Raw genomic sequence first — 23,121 nt, 5'->3', positions numbered from 1 at the left:
ATCGTGTTTACATTAAAGTATAAGAGATTAGCGAGACAAATATTATATCTAGGCAAAACTTGTATACCTAGAAAATCACTTTGTTGGATAATAACGTGATGATAATAAAATAGCTTCAAAACTATATACATTTAATAAGCCACGTGTCGCATTGTAAATTCATAAAGCATAGCATCGTGCGTCACATTTTTTAATAGTTCAGTCAATACAAATTTTCGAAGGACACTGTATATATGGCGAAGAAAGAGAGAGAAAGGCAGAGAGAGAAAAAGAACAAGAGAAAGAGGAGAGAGAGAGAGGGAGAGAGAGAGAGAGAGAGAGGAGAGGAGAGCGAAAGAAAAGAGGGGAGAGAGAGAGAGAGAGAGAGAAAGGGAGGGAGAGAAAGGGAGGGAAGAAATACTTTCACGCTGAAAGACCCAATTTCATTTTAACTTAATACAGCCGAAAAAAATAACGTGATTTTATCTCGTAATCTGCGAGTGACGAATGAGCATTAAAAGGGATCGTTGCAAACGAGAAGAAATCGAGAAATGTCTTTGCCTCCTCCTCCTCCTTCCCATCAAACAGGAAGTTCGTTTAAAACAAAATAGGCGAATATCCGGGGCCTCTGGGTGTGTTGTCCGAGGGGAAGAGGAGGCTGGGAGAAGGCAAAAGAGATCAACACCGAGCGCGCACATTCTTCCTTTCCTCCCTTCTTTCTTTCTTTCTTTCTTTCCCATCGATTCGCGCGGCCGCGAGCTGCCACACGGGTCCGTTATCGAGCCCTTTCTACTCGTGAAACCAGAACGGAGGACACGGTAAGAGCGCGGCGGGTAAGCGACGCTACGGCATGGCGAACGAGATCGTTCGGTCTCTCTCTCTCACATCCGTTTCGTGGAACAGCTGATCCAGCGTTGCCGAGGGAGAGAAAAACGCCGAGGGTGGTACGTGTTTTCCCTGGAACGAGAGCCCCCGTCTCTCACGAGAGCGTCGGAGACACGCGGGGCGTTTCCGCGGGCTTCCTCTCTTCGCGCCGTGCCACTCTGGGAACAGCGGAACACGCACGGCCATGCGTCCGGAGAGATCCGGATCCCGGAAAAATCAATGCGCGGGGGTGCGACGTGACGGCGCGTCGTCGTGAAACGCGCGACACACCGGGCCCTCCCCGTCGGCTATGCGACGGCTGTCGACGACACACGTGAGTACACACGCCAGGTTCTTCATGCGAGATTGCGGCGAGATTTCGCACGTTCTCTCATGTACGCCGTACGTGCTGTTCAAACAGATACACACGCCGAGGTGTCACGTAGGTTATGTCACACGACGTCTGGCGGATTGTAAACACACGTAACCCCGTCGCACCCGATCGTGTAATATAACAGCGTCGATGAGGCGGCGCGACCTGAAGACTGACAAGATGCTGAAGCTGGACGAGATCGAGGGCGAGAACGTGGCGAGAACTAAGAAGGCGAGGAAGACCGCGGAGGAGAAGAAGAGCAAGGGCCACAGGAAGAGCAAGCATGCTAGCGGCAGCGGGCGAAAGCTGCGGAATAACAGCGGCAACAACGTCATGGAGGCCGTGCCGCACAAGGTGGAGCCTCCGGACGAGGAGACGCCGCTGGACCTGCTGTATCCCTCCGGGGTGTCCTGCAAGATCGAGCCGTCTGTGTCCGGCGAGGACAATTACAATTATCTAATGCCGCCCCTGGAGTCTCTCGAGGACGCCGGGGCGATGAGGATGGAGGAGCTGTTCGAGCAGAGCGTGCACAAGCTCTCGAAGAGTCAAAAGAACGGCAGGTGGAAGCACAGCTACAACAAGATGGTGTACCTGCGGAAGTACGCGGCCAGCAGCGATCGGGCGGCGCAGGACGAGACCAGCCAGAGCACGTCCTCCGAGGAGCACGAGCGTATCCCCAAGATCGAGGACATGACGTACGACAGCGCGGATCAGATCAAGAGGGACAAGAAGTGGGCGAAGAAGCTGAATCCCCTTTCGCTGCACTACACGGACAAGAAGAGGCCCTACCTGAAGTGTCCCGCGTGCGGCGCGACGTTCTTCAGTCCGAACACGTATCAGAGGCACCTGCTCTCGCACCTGCACATGACGACGGAGAGTTGTTACATGTGTAATTTTTGCAATTACTCGAACGCGGAGCCCGGAATGCTATTTGCTCACTTGACCAAGCATCAGAACCAATGCGAGTCCTGCAACGAGAGCCTGCTGCGCAAGGACAACTACGAGAACCACTATCAGTGCTCGACCGCCCTGGTGGAGTACGGTCTGAAGCGCGATCATCACGGGATGTTCGCCTGCGCGGTCTGCGAATTGGTGTTCGACATCCTGGCGCAGCTGGAGAAGCACTGGTTCAAGCACACCTGCACGAAGCAGAAGTCGTATCAGTGCAACGAGTGCAGCGGCATGTACGAGAACATGGAGACCCTGAAGAATCACATATGCCTCAAGTGTCCGATCTGCGGCGAGGTGTACGAGAGCCTCCACCGGCTCAAGATCCACACGATGTGGACGAAGCACAACCTGAAGTGTCCGATCTGCACGTACGAATTCATTCTCACCATGGACCACGAGAAGCACATGGCCCTGCACAGAAAGGTTTACCAGCCCATGAAGGACTACATGCACTGTTTGCGCGCGGCCGACGGTAAGACGTTTCAATGCAATCTGTGCGACAAGATATTTTACGCCTTACCCGCCCTACTCACGCATCTCACCGAGGACCACAACGTGGGGAATGTAAAAGTGGAGGAGGAGGAGGAGGAGGAGGAGATGGAGGACGAGCTGAACGGTGACGACGGTTACGAACTCAAGGGGGACGCTATCGATATCGTTGTAGTTCCTGACTTTAAAGATTCCGACAGCTACTACGACAACAAGATCGAGCCGTTGCAGCAGGAAACCGATCTCTACGATCCGTCATAAGGACGAGAAAGTGAATATCGCTCGAGCTTGAATCGTGACGAACGCGACAAACTCTTTCCTGCGAACAGTCGTTAAACTTTTACCGTCGAACATCTTCTCGAGCATTCGCGTAATAGTGATACTCAAGTCGGACTATAAAATAAAACTGATACAATTGTAAGTGCCGTTTATAGATGTAACTCATGCGCTATTTTTAAAAGTGTATCGTTTGCTTCAGGATTTTGATATCAATTTATACCACAGACCGTTAATTTTACATAGAACATGTTACATTCTTCTTCTTTCTCTTGTTAAGTAAAGTATATCGATGATAATTAAACACATATATTAGCGATCCGAAAGATAGATAAGGAAAGAAAAATAGATACGGAAACAGATAGTTGTGAAACGATCGAAATAGCAGGTATTTTCTGATGAACCTAGTAGCGAATTCGACTGCTTGCGCTGCTCCGCGCTGATATACTAAAGACTGTATTGTATTTAAAATTATTAAAATAAAAAAATATAATACATTAACATTAATCGATGAGAAATACCAGGTATATTTGAGGTAGAATATATGGAATATATGTTGCACTTCATCGGCCACGGCTATTTTTGCATTTAGATAATTTCGCGTATAATACAGCTTTTCATGTGTATCAACGTGGAGTGGTGCGGTCGAATTCTCTATACGCTATCGTCAGAAAATTTAGGAACACATTCAGATAAGCAGTTACTGATAATATCGATTGTCATCCATTTTGCAAAAGCAGCTTCGAAACGAGGAGCTATGATGATTGTGGTGCTCATTAAACATTATTTTACAAATTTACTTTTCTTTTGGTTCGCTGTGTTTGTTAGCGTGTTAAAAAGAGATTTTGCAGAATTTAATTACTATATAATATAAATATATGTGTGTAGAGATTTATATATTATATTATGCGCAGTAATTATATTAATAGATTTGTTCCGCAAATGAAAATAAAGTTTGAGTCCTGAGAATTCTGCAAGTTTTTTCATGATGTTCTATTGCCATCGTTTGCGGTTTCAAATATAATTTTTTTTTTAATTCAATTAATTATTGAATACGTATGTACGAAAAGTGCAATGTGATAAGTTTAATTTTAAAAATAATTGCTAGATATTATATATATATATTATAATTTTTCATTTTTATTAATTATATGTACATTATATCTTTTATTTTTTTTTGTTTTATTTTTATTTATAAGACTGAAATTCCGTTAACTTTCACTTTCTGCTTTGTGTTCCTGAATTTTCCAATCAACGCAAGTCTCTTTTTCTACAAGACCCTAAATACGGAATAGATACAAATTATAAATTTGTAATGTAAATACATTCCGCTATCACACTTGACGCTCACATTATGCGAATTATCCGTTCCGAAAGATTGCGTCGCGTATGCAATAAATTTTTCTTACAGCCTGTAAAGGTATATGTACATATACTGATCGCATTATAGGTTTTAAAATCTCATCGTGTATATTACGTACATGTCAAATAGTGTATGTTTATATAACATTCTTTTAATTATTCCTATATTGAAATATATTTAAAAAAGCGATATTCCGAGCTATCAGTCCTGCTGTAGCCTGATAATCATAGCGTCTCGCTACAATTAGCTTCGTTAATTTTAATCAATTTCGTTTCGTGAAATCTGGCATTTCCTAGAGATATAATCGGCGCGTGAGACGCGCGGCACAGTTCTCGCAACGTTTTTTTTTTTTACAGTAACGTGATGAATCACGTGGGGGGGGGGGGATACTAAACGCGATTTTATAATGCATGATAAACACTCGGAAACACCTCGTATGGTCATATTTACGCGGGTCGTTCAAATTCACTCGTGCGTCAGGAAATATCTTGCGGCGTATGTAAATCTAATGTCGTAGGCCTACGCTATTATATAGTTTCACATCAAGAATTTCAGCTCTGTTATGTATTCGTTCTGAAAAATAAATGTTCATTAACAATATTCTCCTTTGTATATGAATATCATTTTTTTTTAAATATATATATATATCAAAGCAGAGCAAGTAAAATATCAATTCTCATGATCATAAAAATCAGAATCATTCGATCTCTCATTCTCTCTCTATCAATCGGCATTTGATTCGTATGCAATTTTCGAACGAAAAAACCAAGCTTGAAAATCTTCATTTCTACGACAACAAGAATTAAGATGTTTGCTGAACACACAATTATCATACAATTACATTATATATCACGTAGACGTACATATATAATCGTCGATCATCCGTAATAATTCTCAAGTATATTTTACAATATGTTTTTTCCTTACAATTAGTACGCGCACACACGTCGACTATGAAGAGTTTGCGTATTTAACAGACGATAAATATACGCTTTATTAATTATAATTCGTCCACTTTTATATATGTATATATCTTACTTTTCTATTTGAAATCGTTCGGAAATATTGTAAAAATAAAGTTGGTTTCTCTCGAGATGCTTCTAGTCGTAAGTATGATATCCTCGCCGAAGAAAAAAGAACCACAGCCGATCATTTCAAGCCTTTATCCATTGCTCCACGTAATCGAGCGCGCCCGAAAGAATTCTCTTTTCCGTGACCCTCAGCTGAACCGCCATCTTTTTCGTCTGCGGCAACGTGGTATCCAGCAGCTCCAGATCCTCCTGCGAAAAAAAAAAAGGAAACATTCGTATATATTGACTAACCGCCTCGCGCGATCGATAAGGGGAAGGCAGAGAGTAAAGGCAGACGGCGCAACGTTCGGCGAGTTTCACTTTCACCTTCAGTGTTGTCGGATAATTAGCGATTAAAAGCTGCAGCCTGGTCAGCAAAAATTTTCTGACATTCTCCTCGACGACCGTCTCCAGCGCGCAGTCCACGTGCTTCAGGTCGAAGACCTTGTCCGAGCGTAGCCAATGCGTGAGCTCGGCTTTTCGCATGCTGAACACCCGCAAGAAGGCTAACAGCGTATCGGAGATGGGCTCCGTGCCCGGCTTCAGCAAAAATTCCCCTACCGACGGCAGATCCAGTTTGCCCAGCAGCTCGATCCGCTCCTTCTGCAGGGAGTCCGCTTTGCTAATGCCGAGACGAAGCTTAAAGCCGTCCTGTAACACACCACGTTGCAACATATAGCGCCCGTCGCTTGTAAATAACGTATATACGGAGATTCGAATTGTGAAATTCGCTCCTCGCTCCTCGATAAGATCGGCGCCGATCTCTCCTTGGCAAAGATATTACTGGACATCAGTTGCCTTCACGCGATTTGCAAGCTCCGATATTAAAACTCTTTAGCAACAGAATGATGTGATTCTTTTTTTTTTTTAAATAAATAAATAAATGCGCATTACTTGTTCGTTATCCATGCAGACGAATCCCGAGTGCACGAAGAAATCGGAGTTGGTTCTCGGGCCGTAACTTATGAACACCTGCTCCCCTTTCTTGAAGCCCCTCAGCGCGTAGCACTCGCAGCGATCCGAGGTCGCGTTGAAGTCCGTCGTAATCTATACGGTAAACGACAAAGAAAACGCATTATTGTTCGTCCGCGCCGGGCTCATTATAACTCCACTGACTTACCCTTCCGTTCTCGTGATTGCACATATCCCACATCGGGATTAAAGCGTGTATCATGCGCGAACCGTCCGGACTCGGGACCAGGTTCTGCCTCGTCATCACCGTGGAGACTGCCCAGCTGAAAAATTCATTCGACATTATTATCGGTATCTCTGTTACATCGCTTAATTAAGATTCCTCGGCTCGATAGATGAGATCTTTCGAATCTTCTCGAACGAAAATACAATCCAAGAGCCGAACGAGAGACGCACGAATTTCCGAGCTCGAGGTGAAATCCGGCTATCAAAAGTCGCCGTTACGACGAATGCGTGCGTACGCCGCGTCAATCTCCACGGAGCGTGAAGCGCTTTCGCCTTCGGAGCGAAATTGAGGAAGAACATTGTTAACTCGCCGCCGGGCAGGCGGCTGCTTTTCGGACACACGAGAACTTGACCCCATTCCGGAAATGAACATATATACGAGAGGGATTTCATTACCGCAGCTACTGCCGCATCCGTTAGGCGAGAAGCGAACTTTCTCTCTCTCTCTCTCTTTTTTTCTCTATCCGGAGAAACGCGCGCTTACCGTTACCGTCGCGCGCGTCCTCCACGTGGGAGACGATCGCGTGTTACTCTCGTTCAACCGGGATTTCATCGCCCGTGCATATAATAAGGTCCATATAAACGCGCCTACACCGTCGACGACCACCGTGCCAGTTGCGTGATCGAGCTCTTCCTCGTACAGAGGAAATTAATTCTAGTAAACCGTGTCAAGCAAATGACCCTTGAATATGCTCATTGTCCACCGAGGATACGATTTATTACTCCTACAGCTCTTTCGCTTCTACTGCTCAAATTTAATATTTCATACAATTTAAAATTCGGAAGAAAGTCGGGGAGTTCATTTCCCAAGGCGTCGTGGGTCCGTTAAAAAATAGCGATTAGAAATATTCTACAACAAATATAATTGTCCATCAGTTAATTATAAACAGCTTTGTAATATATAGAGATTATATAAAAATTTGTAATGTATCCAATTCTTATTTTCTAATACAGTCTTGCACATTTTTTCTTGAGATTTAAATGGAAATAAGTTCTCTTTAATGGAATGGAGCTCAATTTGCACAGTTCTACGCAGTTAGTCTCGAATTATATCTTGAAAATCAAGATTGTCTGGCATTAGAGGCCAGCGAGATTGATTCGCGAAAAAGTCAACGACCCTGTGCGCGAAATATTTAGATTCGATCGGGAGATAGGCTCGAAAGAAACAGGTTCGCCAGTCGCGGGGTTTTCTCCTATGCAATAACCGCAAAATGATACGTCACCACTTGGCGCTCGAGCTTGGCTGTAATCTATTACGCCGCGCGTCGAAAAAAATTGCAAATAATCAATAGACAGGAGCAATCGTGTCGTAACAACAATAGAAATGAAATTTCAGTGAAAAGAAGGCTCTCTCGTCGTAATAATAAATAGAAAAGTCCAGGCGTCTTCAACCGCAATACGCGTCGACACCGCGCCGCGCCGCGGCCGGTTCGCCTCTTACGATAAAAGAGAAGAATAAAATTTCACGGTCCGTCGACAGTCCGCTGCATTTATAGCGGCACGAGTTTATAATTTCGTGTAACTCCAGAGAGTCGCGCGAAGCGTGTCTTGCGGGCAAACAAGAAACTGCAACGCACGGCGAATTTACTCGTGCGTTAAGAGCAATGATAGCACGCGCGCGCGCGCGCATTCGTGCGTCAGCGTGAGCGCGCTGAAAAATTGAATTTTCGAAAAAGAATTTCGATGAAACCGTGAGATTTCGCTTTTGACACGCTTCGTAATTCGCATGTTGCAATCAGATCATCGCGGTGTTTAGCGCGCGAGGTTTTCGTTCCATATACACACATTTCTTTTTTCCATGCGAAATCAGTGTAACAATGCAGATACAATCGTATCGTAAGGCGATCGTAATCGAAACTCTGTCGCAGCTTTGTTCCGTATACGCGTCAGAACGCTTTCGCTTCTAAAATCGTCGCGCGTAAAAATTCGCGTTATCATTGTAAAAACCGCGCGCCGTGAAGAACGTTTCGTTCTCCTTTAAAACACCCGCGCGCGCGGAGATTGCTAATCGAGATGCGCTATATAGGAAGGCCGGATTTGTCATGAAAGTACGAGATCCGTGTGAAAGTGCGCGAAGCGGCGCCGGGCTCTTTACGAGTTCCTTGGCTCTCTCGCGCGGACCGAGAAATACGCGAGGCGAGGGATATCGCCGAGAGTTAGCGAGAAGCGCGCGCGCACACGTTCTCTAATGTTCTCGCTCGAGGAAAAGGCCCCGCACCGCCGCCGTTTCCTCGACTACGCTTCCAATCGCTCCGCGTTCCGTTTATTTGCATACGAGCGTGCGTGCGCGCGTGTGCGTGCGTGCCGCATGCTGCGAAAGCGATCACGCGTGTCTTTCGGCGGGGTTCGCGCGACGGCGTTCACCAACGCTGTCGCTGTAACGAACTCATTAAACAATAACGCACTGGTGAACGCGAGCCATATCACGCGCAAACGTTTCTGACGTGCTGCGCGATCGTTTTCACCTTAAACAGACAAAATTTGTTCGCGGCAAAAATTTCTGTCGTATATATTTACATTTGTTTACGTGAGGTAATTGCGATGCTTTTAAAATAACTATATCAGCACATTATTATCAATGGAAATATGAAAGTGTAATATATATTATATTAAAATTATAATAATACCGTACGAGTCATTCCTATACAAATATAAATAGGAATCTTATAAGGTCTCTCGAAGAATTTTGTTTATATTTACAGAAATGACATATTCATATTGTTAACTTAATTAAATTGATTGCTAAATCCGAGCTACAGTGGGTAGCTCAACTACGTCATTGCCGTCAATATTAGCATACATGTCATATGCGTATAAGAAAAGGATTGCTCAAAGGTTGCCCAAGTTCTCATAATGCGAAATTGACGAGCGCATATAAATATATATATAAATATTTCGTCATAATACGCGCTCCAAAGTCTCTATCATGACGTGTAATATTATAGTTAACCGGGACAGGAACACGTACATTGCAGGATGGTATTCCCGCGTTAGAAATCTCGAACTGCCAACGCAGCGTTTTGCAGCAATCATTAATCAACGTGAATTCAATACAGTGCTTGCGTACGGTGCCCGCTGTGACATTTACGTATCGAATGTAAAAAAAAAACCATCGGGATATAAACTAGGTCACCAGGAACTGCGTATCTAACTAAAAAGCGCAAAGGTTTTCCATCTAAAAATTAATATTTCCTACGTATCTCTCTCTTAAACGGCTTTCATAGATATAAACTCCAGACGATCAACGGAGTAAATACTTTAGCGAAAAATTCAGCGCAGAGTTTGGATGCAAAAAGTGAGGGATATCTCAATGAAAGAGAAAGACACCTTTTATCGTCCGGCGCATTATATTTTCTTACACGTTAGATTGGAAAGTATATCGCCGGTGTTTTCGTGCGGCAGTATATCCATCATCCTTGTGGGTTACGAGAACACGGGATTTCATTACGTACAGTAAACTAAGGCGATCGCTATTATTTCCAACGTGTCCGAGGCCGGTCGCGTCCCTTCGCCGCGGCGCGCTCGCTTAGATCGCGTAGAAAGTGTGCATAAAGAAGATCTCACGATCTATACGATTCATCGCGCGACCTTCTCACGTGCGCTGCCGAGTGTGTGCATCCATCCCCGACGTGCTGTTATTAGTGAAGCCCATATATCAAGCGATCTATAACTGATGCTTATTTCCCAAACATCGAGAGTCCATGAGTTTACATTCAATTAAGATAAAGATCACCATTCTTTGTGTATAGAAAGCTTAATTCATTAATTTATTTTATTTACATTTAATTAATTATAATAACGTTTTGTGTCGCGGGAATTGAAAGCCTCCCTGAAAGAAAGGCGCACGATACTGTAGTATGTCAATTTCTACCTCATTCATCTCTCATGGATCGTCTGAGGCGAGATTAAGACAATGGAGCCTGCTCCTCTCCGATGTCTATCTGCGCCACAACGACGAATTGCGAAAGAGACGGCGTCGTCATTATCCTTGTCATTGTTGTCATTACCCTCGTCATTATCGTTATATCGTCGCCGCTTCACCGTGGTTCATTAGCGGACGAACCGTCGTGACAGCCGCGCTCTCAAGCTGTCGCGCCGCGCCGGGGGGAAACCCTCGTTAATTTCCCTCCGTCGCGTTACGTGTTAATCCGCGAGCCGTCCGCGCGTTTATAACTAGCTGCATAATGCGATAATTGGTACAAACTTTTCGCGAGAAACGACGGATTCACACGCGAGCTTCTTTCGGGAAACAAGGGATTTCGTTGCCGGGCATAGCGGCCAACTAAAGTTCTTCCCGCGTAACAGTGACCTATACGAGCTATGAGAAAAAGAAGTTGTTTGTTACTTTAATAATTCGCTGCTTTAAATTCGTGAAAGTATACAGTAGGCCGAATGAAAGAGTTATAAATGCACAAAGGGAAGACGATGAAAATGGTCGCCAACCTTATAAGCGCTGAACTTCTGCCAATATTAAAGCTTCGCTGGAGCAATTCGTAAGATATAACATCGTAACTCTCAGGAAATTATTACACAAATTTCGTCGGCAAAGGGGTATGATTTTAAGAAGAGGAGAAAGGAGGAGAAATCACGGCTGTGTTATAAGTATTGTCTACGTAAATTACGCGTAAAAGAATAGTTTGCATAGCCTCTGTTGTTGCAAACGATCGACACACTTCTCCACTTTGTGCTCGCATTTGCTGCTCGTAATTTGTAATGCCGCAACGTGCATTAAATACACGCCGGGCAAAAAAAAAACGCGATGTACGCGATTCCACCTGCCCTGCTTCTCCGATCGCGCGGGAAATAACTCCGCGACTTTGTATCTTTTCGATAATGATATGCAATCTACATACATATAGAGAGCTTTAATAGACGATTTAAAAAAAAACAAACGCATCGCGTGTATATTATATCGCGTAGAATTAATGCCCGCGATTCGCATGATTTATCGCTATACACGTTCAGGTATATACGGAGAGATATATACACGCGGAGAGTCGCGTGAAATCCCGCGAGCGCGAGTTTTTATCGCGATTGAAGGTTCAACGGTGACAGATATACGCACGCGGCACTCGCGTTAACAGGGTTTTCGCGTCGAGTTACTTAACGACTTCCTCCTTCCCATGCAAGTCCGCTGGAACCGCGGCCGCGCGGAGCGGGAAGAATTCAATCGTGCAGTCAATCGCGCGATAGGTAAAACCAATAATTGAGATATTAGCGAGTAAATTAACAGCCTATCGATTCTCTAACGACCGCCATCGCGAGCCATTACATTTCTTTATGTTGCCAACCAGCGATTATTTAATCGTGCACACATACAAGCATATAATACCCTTGCGTCATAATTCTCACGATAGTGCTTTCTTCCTCTCTCGCAATTATTACCTATATACATAAGACATGTATTGAATGTTCCATATCAAGTTTCCGTACCAAGTATTTTGCATATCCCCACAGAAAGAACGTAATCCTCGCAATTGTGCTTATAATTAATATTCCATTTTAATGCCCGGACATTTGATACTTCGAATATTCTCTGGACTAGTATCTAAACTTTCTCCGACGTCGTTCTTCTTCTTCTTTTTCTCGCGACGCGAAATACATAACACGCTTCCCAATTTGGGATGGCGAGGGCACTTCTTCGCCAATCGCGGATACTGGGGCCGATCGAATCGCTCTGGCTTGCGGTCCGCGTGCAGCGATTAATACCGGAATTCATCTCTCCGTGCCGGCGACTCGCACGGGAACATCCCGTCGAGAGCGGGCGATCGCGAGTAGGCAGCGCGAGGTAGACACTCGCGGTGGAAGACTCTTTTACCTCCTCTCGAGTTTCACCGGCTTACTTTAGGAGCGCGCGCGGAGAAAAGCGACGTCAGTTCGCAGGGGCGATTTGCCGAGAGCGCAGACGAGCGCGCGTCCGAGCCCGCGAAAGTTTTATAATACCCGATTATCGCGCGAGACACACGCGAGCGAAGTTCTCTTTCGCGGGATCGAAAACATGGAGAACGCGGATCGTGACGTCCCCCGTGTGGTGATCAAAACGAGATCTCTGTGACACGGAGATAAAAGGAAAATTGAGAGAGCGAGAAGGTGAGGAAGGGTGCAAAGTGAGAAAAGCTGCCGGACGATATTCCCAAGAGCTCTCGCGGAGTTTCGTTTCGTTGAACCGAATATCTCCTGGCAGGCCCGAGTGCAAACACGATGGATTAGATAAACTGATACACCGAACTAATTAATAATTATCTCAGTGCATCGCGAAGATAATTACGCAGAGAGATTAATTACGAGATCGTTCCGTCGTAACTATTGTGTGATCTCGCAAAATCTCTGACGGATATTGACGGATTGGGGGGGGGGACCTCGAGTGCACCGTTCGCCTGCATGGTTCTTGAGGGGATCCCGAGTTTGTGCAATCGGAAGAACGTGATCTTCGTTATTCTGTGCGCCGCGGTGATTTACGTGCACCTCGTGCTCGCGAGGAGCGACGAGACGAAGTGTCGTAGCGGCGGAAGGGGATCGCGGTGTCGCGAGGACGAGGCATTGAGGTTCCTGATCGCCCTGTAACTATGCGGAAGGTGTTCCCCGTGCTCGCGCTCATCGCATTCGCGTGTGACATCTCGCGCGACGTTCTCGTCCACGGCGATCCCGCGAGGAAGCCGGAAGCTGCGGGACGAAGCGGCGGCTATGAGTATCAGGTAACCGCGAGACAAGCGTTCGTTTTCTTGCTTCGATCAGCAACTCCGTGATACGAATTTGCGACGACGAAAGTGTAGCATTCTTCCGAGTAAACGAGCTGTCACGTGCGTGTGAAATCCTTCATCCAACTCGAACGGAGAACTCATCGAAAAATGAGTCAATAGATTTTTTTTTTTTTCGAGAATTCGAATAGAGAAATTATCGAAAAATTACAAATTTATTTTAAAATTAGCCAAAGAGCTAATTTAAATTAAATTTGCCGTAAATAATATTGCAAATTATAAAATGAAAGTTTTTTTTATATAATATTCAAGTTTCCAAGAGTAATTTTTATTATATTAGGAAGTAACATTGATTTTTCTGTTTTTGAGAATTTCACTAATTTTAGTGTAAAGTAACTGTCTGGAGTAATATTTTAGACGCGTTTTATCCGATCGCAAAGCCGAAAGTCATACCTCTGACACTTTCAACCGGTCGTGATTTTTTCGTAAAACTAGTAGATTGCGAAATTTTTTTGTGACATTTCTACCGACATTCGTCACGCGGTGCCTCTGAATGATTACAAGTCGGGCAAGACCGACAGATATACATGCACATGAGTATAAACATGTTTTGATTGCGAAATAATCGTGACGTTCATGGGTGACAGGTTCCGCGGTAATTGCGTTCATTAGGTGTCGTTAAACTTGAATGATTCAAGTTAAGCGCAAGATGTTAAGGACCTTTCTAATTCCCGTCTTCGCGTGCCAGTATTAAAAATTTAACAATTTTACTTTATGAAGACATTCCGGTTTTTATAGCCACGAAAATTATAACGAAATTATTTTACACTTTACGGGATATATTATTATAGATTTTACTCGCTATAATAACTTTACTTTTCACGAAACTTGCGGTATACACTATACAGATTATAACTCTATAAGTTTTCTCGTTGAAACGTTTCCCCTTTTTTTTCTTCGATTTTTATCAACAGTATAATACGAACTTTTAATACGCGAGCCTTTCCATCTTTGATATCATACATCTTTCACTTAAAAAATTAAGCTCTTGGTAAATAAGATTCACTGAAGCGTAAATCGCTCTGAAACTAGTTTCCGATCTCCCCATGAGCACGAAAACTACCGACACCTCGACATCGAGAAACGGACCTCATTCTTTTGCCGTTTATAACTTCAGGGAAAGTGCGCGATTTCCGAGCAGCCTTGTATGTATCTACACTTGTATTTCTCCCTAACTGCCGGTGTATTCCGCGAAATCGGCTTCGGGAGATCGATTCTCTCTGATGTCGGGGCGCTTTTCCTCCCGGAATTTTTCATCGATGCGCCTGGCCGCGAGATCGATGCGCTGCGACGTGAAAACTCGCGCGTGAACCGTGAGAGAAAGAGAAAGCTGGCACCGCGCGCGGAAAGTTCGAGACTTTACGAGCGTTTTGTCGCGTATTTCGCCGTATCCTTGATCTCGGAGCCGAAGGCGAGGAACAAAATCTGGTGCGGAATCAGACCTGAGAGAGAGAAAGAGAGAAAGAAACGGAAAATGCTGGTTTATATTATAGTAGTAAAAAGCGCTTGCTCGGGGCAAATTCTCTCTGGAAGAATGGGAGAAAACGCACAATTATAAATTTAACAGCTCACATTGTGAACGATGAAAAGATAGATTCGCGTGATACGGCGCTATACGGAAAGCCGTCGTTAAAATGAAAAAAAAAACAATTTGCAACAAATCCGAAAATCCGAAGCGTAATCTCTTCTCGATCGGCCGGCGGCTCGCCAGCGAAATGCGACGAATCGCGTAAATTACTCTCTCGCGATTTCTGCATTACTCGCGGGAGAGTAATTGCGAATAATTTCCCACGTGGTTCCCGCGAATATATATACCGAGATTGGACCGTGGAAAATGGGAACGCGCGCGCGCGCGCGTGAACGCGGTCTTTTTTTTTGTAGCGAGAAAGTGAAGTGAAAATCATCCGCGAAAGCACGGAACTTTTGTATTAATAAAGTTACGAAATGCTTTAATATAACGCTAATGAACCGATTATCGAGCTAACGCCCGCTTATGAAACGCCACAATGGCTCGCTTATATACGTTCGATCCGCGTCTCCGCCTAGTCTAATGCACGCGATACTTCAACAGCGTAACGGAACGTAATGAGGATGCCATTGAGCAAAAATTAATCTCAATTTATTAGATCTCTAATGCAATTATGAGCATTAAATGTAAATGAGCCGAATGTAGGTACAGTAAAGCATAAATTAATGTACAAATGCGGCGAATGAATTACAATTCGTTATACGTAAATTTTAACCATTGTACAAGCAAACAATAATAACCCAATTTACTCTACAACAATTTCAATAGCGAATTAATTCGGACGAGCCAGGATTGTCTCTGCGAAACGAGAACGGAAAAAAAACATCTTCAAGCAAAAGAATCGCGGCTCTCTATTTCATGCACATTCTCACGCGCGCGCGCGTCTCCGGCTTGCGAAAGTAAAAGCGAGAAATCGCCGAATCCCCCTTTCGGCACGAAGAAGATCCCGACGAATAATCGAGAGATACGCGCGCGAGATCCAGTGCTCGCGACGCGTGCTTCCGCGGCGTGTGCTGTCGGCTCGGCGAAACGCGATTTTTTTTTTTTTTCAACGAAAAAACGGCAAATGTGCGAAGAGTTTCCCGAAACCAACGGATGTCCTTTCATCAATCTGGAAACTTTCGCACACGGCACATCGAGGCCGCGAGTAAACCACGAAGTGGCTTGACTCCTCCCCCGATCTCGCAGCGAGTTTCGCTGCGAACTGCGCGAGCGTCGATTTTGAGTGAAAAAAAAAAAAAAATGTAATCTTTCCGGAGGAGGATCGGTTCGCCTTTTATGTAAACGTTCCGCGATTGTATTTGTGAAGCGTCACAAACACCTCAATACTTTCTATCGTTATGGTCGTTGGCCTTTACCCGTTGCTCACAATCGTACGGCTCGTTTAACAACAATTTCCCGCGTGACTTATGACGAATCGGCAATTTGCCGAAGTTTAATTTTATCCCTGCGCGCGATTTCAATAAAGCGGCGATTATCGCACGACTGTATATAATTTTGTTCTCATAAGATTCATGATTTACACGTCCGCGGCGCGCGTTTAGTTCAGATTTATTAAAAATTTATTTATTATTAAAGGATTTTCAAGGAATTTTTTTTCTTTTTACTCTTTCAGACGGAACCACGTGGACGGTTCGGCGACGCGGAAGTGCCGCAGAGCTCCGCGGAAAATCGCGAGCGGTCGAGCGAGCCTCCTGTAGGCAAGTGGAGAAGCAACGGCGAGGCTCTCGAGCCCAAGTGGCGCGACGGCGACTCCGTGCCTCTGCTGCCTTTCTCTCATTACCGGTCCTACGCGAGGGACGAGGTCGAGGATGTTGAGCAGGAGGCCTCCTCACCGGAGGCGAGTCGCCGACCGTTCAAGTATCATTACGCGATCGATCAACCGGATCGTCCCCGAGGGAATACAGGCAGACGATTCCCGCCGGCGGACGAGTACGACGACCGCGAGGCCTCGTACCGAGGTCGGGACGATTACGAGAATCCCGACGAGGATTACCCGCGCAAGAGGCGTCGTCCGTTGAAAAGCACGCAGAGTCCGACTGCTCCGTTCGAGGAGACGATCGACAGCGCGGCGAGCAGCGACGGGAAACGCGGTCGTAACATCGTCGACAGTTTGCTGAACGACCGGGAGGCCACCTGGAGGTATCGCGAGGCCTTCCAGGCGCGTCCGAACGAGTACGAGCACGAGTTCAACGACGAGGAGTACCTGAGGCCTCGCCCGCGGAAGAGGCGACCGCCGCAGAACTACGAGTTCGCTCTGGCAAACGAGGCATCCTCCGACGACGGGGACGAGGAGCCGGGAGACACCGCTCGATATCCGCCGAAGGGCGACGGCAATCCTCCGGCGAAGGAGTCGTCCGACCAGGAGCGCGAGAAGGCGCTCGAGCTGAAGTCGCTTCTGAAGATGCAGCAGGAGGAGGGCTCGAGTCTGTCGGAGATACTGCAGCGCCGAAATCTGACCCTGAACGATCTCCTGAAGGGCAAGGCCGACGTGATCAACGCCCTGAAGTCGCGGATCGCCGACGAGTCCGACGAGTACATCGAGGAGATGTCGAGGGTGATGTCCGACTCGCTGATGAAGCTCGCCGCGACGGTGACGCCACCCTGGGGCTCCACGCAACCGTTCGAGAGTACCACGATAAGAATCACGACGACCTCGGGTGCGACTCGGGATGACTCTGCAGCGCAGACGGCGGCCGTCGCGGACGAGGCATCGAAGAGTCACGAGGAGGTTCCCACGAGTCGCGTTCGAGAAGAATCATCGCAAGACGCCGCGGAGAGGATGACGCAATCCGCGCACGAGTCCTCGTGGCTGAGAGCGCCGACGACTCCCCTGACGCTTTCGACGGTGATCACCACGTCGACGCCGCCGCCGGTCGCGGTGAACTCCGCGGAGTACTTTCTGAACGACGACGGGAACGCGGAATCGTCGAGCGACCGCGCGGAATCGACGAGGCTCGGGAGCCTCGACGAGGACGAGATCATGGAGTTCTCAGACTTCACGGACTTCAAGAAGGGCAAGAGCTCGGCGCCGCCGGTTTGGTCGAGCCCGCCGGGATCCGAGAGAATCGTCCCGCAGCCCCGCGACACCGTGTCCACTTTGAGCATCGAGCAGATTCTCAATCCCACGGAGCGGACGATCAGGCCGGCGGAGGGTCGTGGGAACGATCGGGATGACGACATCGGAGGCGATAATAACGATGGAAAAACGACCAGGGATAACGATCGAACGGTTTCCATCGGCGTGCCGACCGCGGAGGATTACAACACGTTTATCGAAGCCGAGTATCAGAGCGACGCTCCGGACGTCGAAGACGACGGGCAGCAGAGTAAGGATCACTCGAGTAAAATTGACGCTGTTGCGGGTCAGGCCGAGGGGAAACAGATCGCGAGTCCGGCTGATGACAGAAGGGAGAGGCCGCGCGACAAGAATCACTCGATCGAGTATCATCAGGTGACCCGATCGCCGGGAGGTCGCGATCGCGCGTTGGAGAATCACCGGGACACGAGACGCTACGAGGAGGCCGTGTCCGAGATCGAGCCGGAGGCGCGAGCGGAGATCTTCGAGCTGTTCGCGTCCGGCTCGGCCGGCAGGCGGCTGGAACGTCTTCTCAAGTCGCGGAACATGAGCGTGGAGGAGCTGATAGCCCTGCGTCAGCGTGGCTCCAGCAAGGTCCATCTGACGGAGGTGTCACGGCTGAGGATGTCCAAGCCGAAGAGCCGTCAAACTCTGGAGGGCTCCGACGCGGGCGACGGACGGATCGTCATCCCGCTCTCGTCCACGGGCAATTCTAACGAGCCTTACGACGAAGTTGCGTTCTCGGAGAAGAGAATCGAGGCGCAAGAGGCGATGAATCGATTCCGCGACATCATGAGCTATCTACACGATCCGTTCTTCGGCAAAGACGTGGAGAACATGTCGATGTCGAGACTGCTAGATCTCGCCGAGCGCGACAGAAACGCGCCGACGGAGGGGACGTATCCGGAGGACGACGACGACGAGCCGAACGGGAATGCCGGCGAACTGGAGAACTCCCGCCGAACGGTGCAGATCGTCGATTTGCTGACGACGTTCGATTCCCTGCCCTTCGCGAGGGACGTGCAGCGGCAGCGGGAGACCGAAGTCGACGGTGACGAACGCGAATCAAAAGTGAGGCTTGCGGTGGGCAACGATAACGCGAGTGTAGTGGTGATCAACGAGACGGAGAAGAGCCTTCGATCGGACAACTCCAGCGACGAGTTCCGCGCCGGATACGTCGAGGAGATCGTGAAGGAGGAGCCGAACGTTATCGATATAAAAACGGCGGTGTACGGCGAGACGGTGAGCGGCGCGAACGGCGGCGGCGGCGGCGGCGGCGAGGAGAGGAAGACCCTGTCGAAGGTGAAGCCGAGCATAATAGCGAGCGGCGCGATACTGGGCGTGACGATCGTCGTCTTCCTGGCGATCTTCGTCACGTGCCGAATTCGGCAGAAGCAGAAGTACACGTACAGGAACACGTTCTCCCGCGCGGTGTTCCAGGGCCCGGTAATGGCCGCGAGGAAGCTGTCGAACTCCAGCAGTTTGAGCGCGGTGATGGTGAACGTCGTCGCCACGTCGACGACCAAGAGGCCCGAGAGAACGGAGGCGCAAGACGAGGAGTTCGACAACAAGAGCGACATGGATAACGACTCGTTAGACGCGAACGACAGTTGGGAGACGATACCCGATTACGCGAAGTAACTCGTCGCCGGCACGATCGCACGGTTAGCCTATTGGTTTGGCGCAGAAGATTCGTTTTTTTATATCAGTCTCTCATTTATTGAATAAAACTGAAAAGTGTCACTTTTTAATCGTATTAATTTCATAGTAATATTTACTTGAAACGAAATTACATTGCTATTAAAATTGTATAATATTGTTTTTCCATCTCAAAAGTTTTTCTTATATTCGGAATCTTATATTCGGAATATTCATTATTTAAAATAAAAGATAACAGAGACGCGTGTAAATCTTTTGCGTCAATCTAATAGAAAATTGCCAGTATTTTTGCTTATCAAGGATGAGTTATCCCTAAGGCTGATGATGAATGTCTCGTCGCGTTATTTTATCGACAAGGAAGCAAATCAGTTCAATAGTTGTATATATGTATGTACTTTTCCAAATCACTCGGTACAAAAAATGTTGCAATTAAAATATACGGTTATATTATTTTCTAAATAGGATTTTCTAAGAAATGAAAATCTTTTTCATCGTGAAAATTGCTAAATCGTTTTGCTGAACTTCTACGTGTAGAAAATAAGTATGTATTTATTTATAGGTTTATATGTATATGTTGTAAGAGTTAAATTTTATATATAAATTGTAAATTTTACTCAACTATCGACCGATTTACCACCCATTGATAACCCATCCTTATTTAAAATTAATTACAATCTAATTGCTCTAATTACTCACCAATATCTCTCGTAAGTGAAAACGTCTCGTAGAATCGCTGAAACGTCATTGTTGGTATTTTGAAATACTTTGTTAAAATAGGAATACTGCCTCGCAATATTTCGGCATTGCTTCAATGCGGCCTCTGCAACAATAAAGAATAAAATCTTGTAAGAATATGGAAATATTGGAAACCATAAATATTGCAAACTACAGTGTATACTGTAAATCTGCAATAGAAATTCTCATTTACTATCGATATGAGATATAAAACTATTGTCTTTTATACTATTTTGTCAAAGTATAGTCAATCGTCAAGTACACAGCCAATGCATGGATAAAATATAAATATAAATTCTTTTTTTTACTTTTATAAAACATTGTAAAATAAAGCAACAGCAATTGTAAAAACAATTTCTTATGTACCTAATGTAGGGCTGCCTTTCAGCTCGATCATATCATTGGTCTTCATGTATAAAACCGTATTGTAACTGCTTGGAAGCATATCCAAGTAGGGCTTCCACTTGGAGTTCTCCTTATATCTCTCCACGAGAAGCGCAATGGCCAACGCCACTTGCGGCATGTGCTGCACCAGCGGGTCGTTTTGCAGAACGGCCAGCTCCGACGCCGCGCTGTACGTGCTGAAGATGAGCGCCCTGGGTATCTCCAGGATCAATTGGTTCTCGGCGAAGTCGACGTCCGCCCTCAGTCCGAGATCGTATCCCGGGAACTCGGCGACGCTCAGGCCGTCCACCCGCGCCCCGTTCTCCGTCAGCCAGTTAACAAATTGTCCAATCCCCTGGGATCGCTGGGACGACAATTCCGTCTTCATCTCCTCCAGACGTTTAACCTTCAGCAGAACTTCCGATATATCCAAGTAGTTGTTCCATGACTGCGTCACGTACGCTGGGTTGCTGCTCACTGTAAGCGCACCCGAAATAGCATGTGAAAACAAATAATTGTCCCCAACGATAACTGCAGAGCAGATTTCGATCGCAGTCGGAAATATGAGAAAGCATGGCAGTGTGAAATATATGTAAACGTACCAGTGACTGAACGTGTATCTGAACAAGTACGCAAAACAAGTACACAAAAATTTATTTTTTCTCATAATATTAGAATTTAATTGTAATCTTTAAATATTTTTACAATTAAATTTTGATTTATAATTTAAAAAAAAGCATTTGCGATTAATAAATTTTGTGTACATGTTCAGATATAGATACACGTTCAGTCACTGGTATGTGCGTTTACCTAAAAAAAACCCTTGACACATGTTTGCTCTATTTCTTCTCCAGTTTTAAACTCTATATTCATTCATTGCCAAAACGCGATCCAAAAATCCAAAGCAATACGAAATCTTTTTCGTGGGAAACGCGATGGATCTCTGTTCCGAGAACGGATCGGCGGAGAACGTGTCGCGCGGAGGGTCCCCGATGACGAACGTGCGGGGATACTCACGATGAAAGAGTTTCTCGCACAGGACGTTGAGCTCGTTCCTCTTCGCCGCGGATATGTGCCGCTGTTGCTGCGGTGCAGGTGACGGGCCCGGTTGTTTACCCCTGGACGATGCATGAGCCTTCTTCCTGCCCATTTTTGGTCTACTACCTCACGGCGCTCGCGTGGCTCCCCTTCGCATGCAGATGCATTATAAAACGCGTAAGCGTCGCGCGGCGCCTACACGATGGACACAGTCCTCGCCGCAACGAAAATAGCACGTACGGACGGCCTGCGTGCGACGCGGCGGCTCCTCCGCGGATTTCGTAACACAACGCGCGACATAACCTCCAAACTTCCGGAGAGAGGCGCGTGCCGCGCGGCTACCGTCGTCGCGCGCCGCGAGACTCTATTGATTTTCCAATTTCTGCCAAGGGGTCACCCACTTTCGCAGTTACTTTTTACCCGGCTGGATCACCCTCGATCATCCCTTGTTCCCACCGAATTACACAGCCTTAGCCGGAACGGTCCCGGAATACGTACGCGCCGTCGAGATCAGTCGGGCCGATACTAACTTTGAGAATTTCATTCAATGCCTTCATATTTAATGTCTTCGCTAAAAATCAAAGAGTTTGCTAAAAATCGATGCGCAATCGTTACATGAAAAATTCACACAACATAAACTTAATCGAAATATATAAGTGATATATATATATATATATATATATTAATATATATATATGCGAAAGATTGACATCCGCAATTTTTAAATGCGCGATAATTTTGAAATCGCGAATGTCCCACACTTTGCGATTTTAATTTCGTTTAAATTAGGATTATGTATAGTATAAATATATGATTTATGTGAATACAACGAAATGATGTGTATTGAATGAACGACATTACTGAACTAAATTTTTTTTATGTATTACGTATATGCACTGTACGTGATCTTTGTTTCATACGTGAGGAGGTGGTTCCCAAGTTACAAATACACTAATAGATACAAACATGTGTATCTATTAATCCACGTATAACGAATTATATACAAAGCATTGTATTTAATTTATATATTATTGTTAAATATTATTTTTATATTTTTGTATTGTCTTTATAAAAATTATATATATATTTAAATGCAATTTTATACATTAATGTATGTATACATATGTTTATACATACACAGATATATGTATATTATATTCATATAAAATTACACACACACATATATATATATATATATATATATATAATGTACGTAAATATATGTATATATACACATGTTAATATATTTAAAAGAAAAAGAATAAATTTTCCTTAACTTTTCATAAACATTTAACGTTTACAAATTACATTAATGTAAAAATTATTTGTTACACGTAATTCTGTAACATAAAATCCACTTAACATGGATAAATTATCG

At 45.7% G+C, this 23,121-nt stretch overlaps 3 protein-coding genes across 5 annotated transcripts; 2 read left to right on the top strand and 1 right to left on the bottom strand.

The window, feature by feature from the left end:
• Window positions 1-382: 382 nt before the first annotated feature.
• LOC105451121 (protein suppressor of hairy wing-like) lies at window positions 383-4,895 on the top strand. Of its 2 annotated transcripts, none has more exons than XM_011691385.1 (2): window positions 383-797; window positions 883-4,895. In XM_011691385.1, exon 2 carries the CDS (start codon window positions 1,367-1,369, stop codon window positions 2,915-2,917), a length of 1,551 nt encoding a protein of 516 aa, XP_011689687.1. In that variant the 5' UTR covers window positions 383-797; window positions 883-1,366; the 3' UTR covers window positions 2,918-4,895. The 2 variants fall into 2 exon arrangements, with proteins under 2 accessions (XP_011689687.1, XP_011689688.1); XM_011691386.1 differs by having other exon boundaries at window positions 383-1,177; window positions 1,265-4,895.
• Window positions 3,130-22,287, bottom strand: LOC105451124 (histone-lysine N-methyltransferase setd3). Of its 2 annotated transcripts, XR_974552.1 has the most exons (8): window positions 21,723-22,287; window positions 20,688-21,182; window positions 20,283-20,406; window positions 6,486-6,600; window positions 6,260-6,412; window positions 5,693-6,016; window positions 5,334-5,575; window positions 3,130-4,868 (listed from the first exon to the last, which is right to left on the bottom strand). XR_974552.1 is itself a non-coding variant. In XM_011691388.1 (7 exons), the coding sequence occupies exons 1-7, from the start codon at window positions 21,853-21,855 to the stop codon at window positions 5,450-5,452; spliced, it is 1,470 nt and encodes a 489-aa protein (XP_011689690.1). In that variant the 5' UTR covers window positions 21,856-22,287; the 3' UTR covers window positions 3,130-5,449. The 2 variants fall into 2 exon arrangements, 1 of the variants encoding a protein (XP_011689690.1); XM_011691388.1 differs by having other exon boundaries at window positions 3,130-5,575.
• On the top strand, window positions 13,129-20,272 carry LOC105451123. Its single transcript, XM_011691387.1, has 2 exons — window positions 13,129-13,256; window positions 16,460-20,272. Exons 1-2 carry the CDS (start codon window positions 13,129-13,131, stop codon window positions 19,566-19,568), a joined length of 3,237 nt encoding a protein of 1,078 aa, XP_011689689.1. The 3' UTR covers window positions 19,569-20,272.
• Window positions 22,288-23,121: the final 834 nt, after the last annotated feature.

Source organism: Wasmannia auropunctata, unplaced genomic scaffold, assembly GCF_000956235.1.
Source record: "Wasmannia auropunctata unplaced genomic scaffold, wasmannia.A_1.0 LD336053.1, whole genome shotgun sequence".
NCBI classification, from domain to species: Eukaryota; Metazoa; Arthropoda; class Insecta; order Hymenoptera; family Formicidae; genus Wasmannia; species Wasmannia auropunctata.
This window is presented reverse-complemented; position numbering and strand designations above follow the sequence as displayed.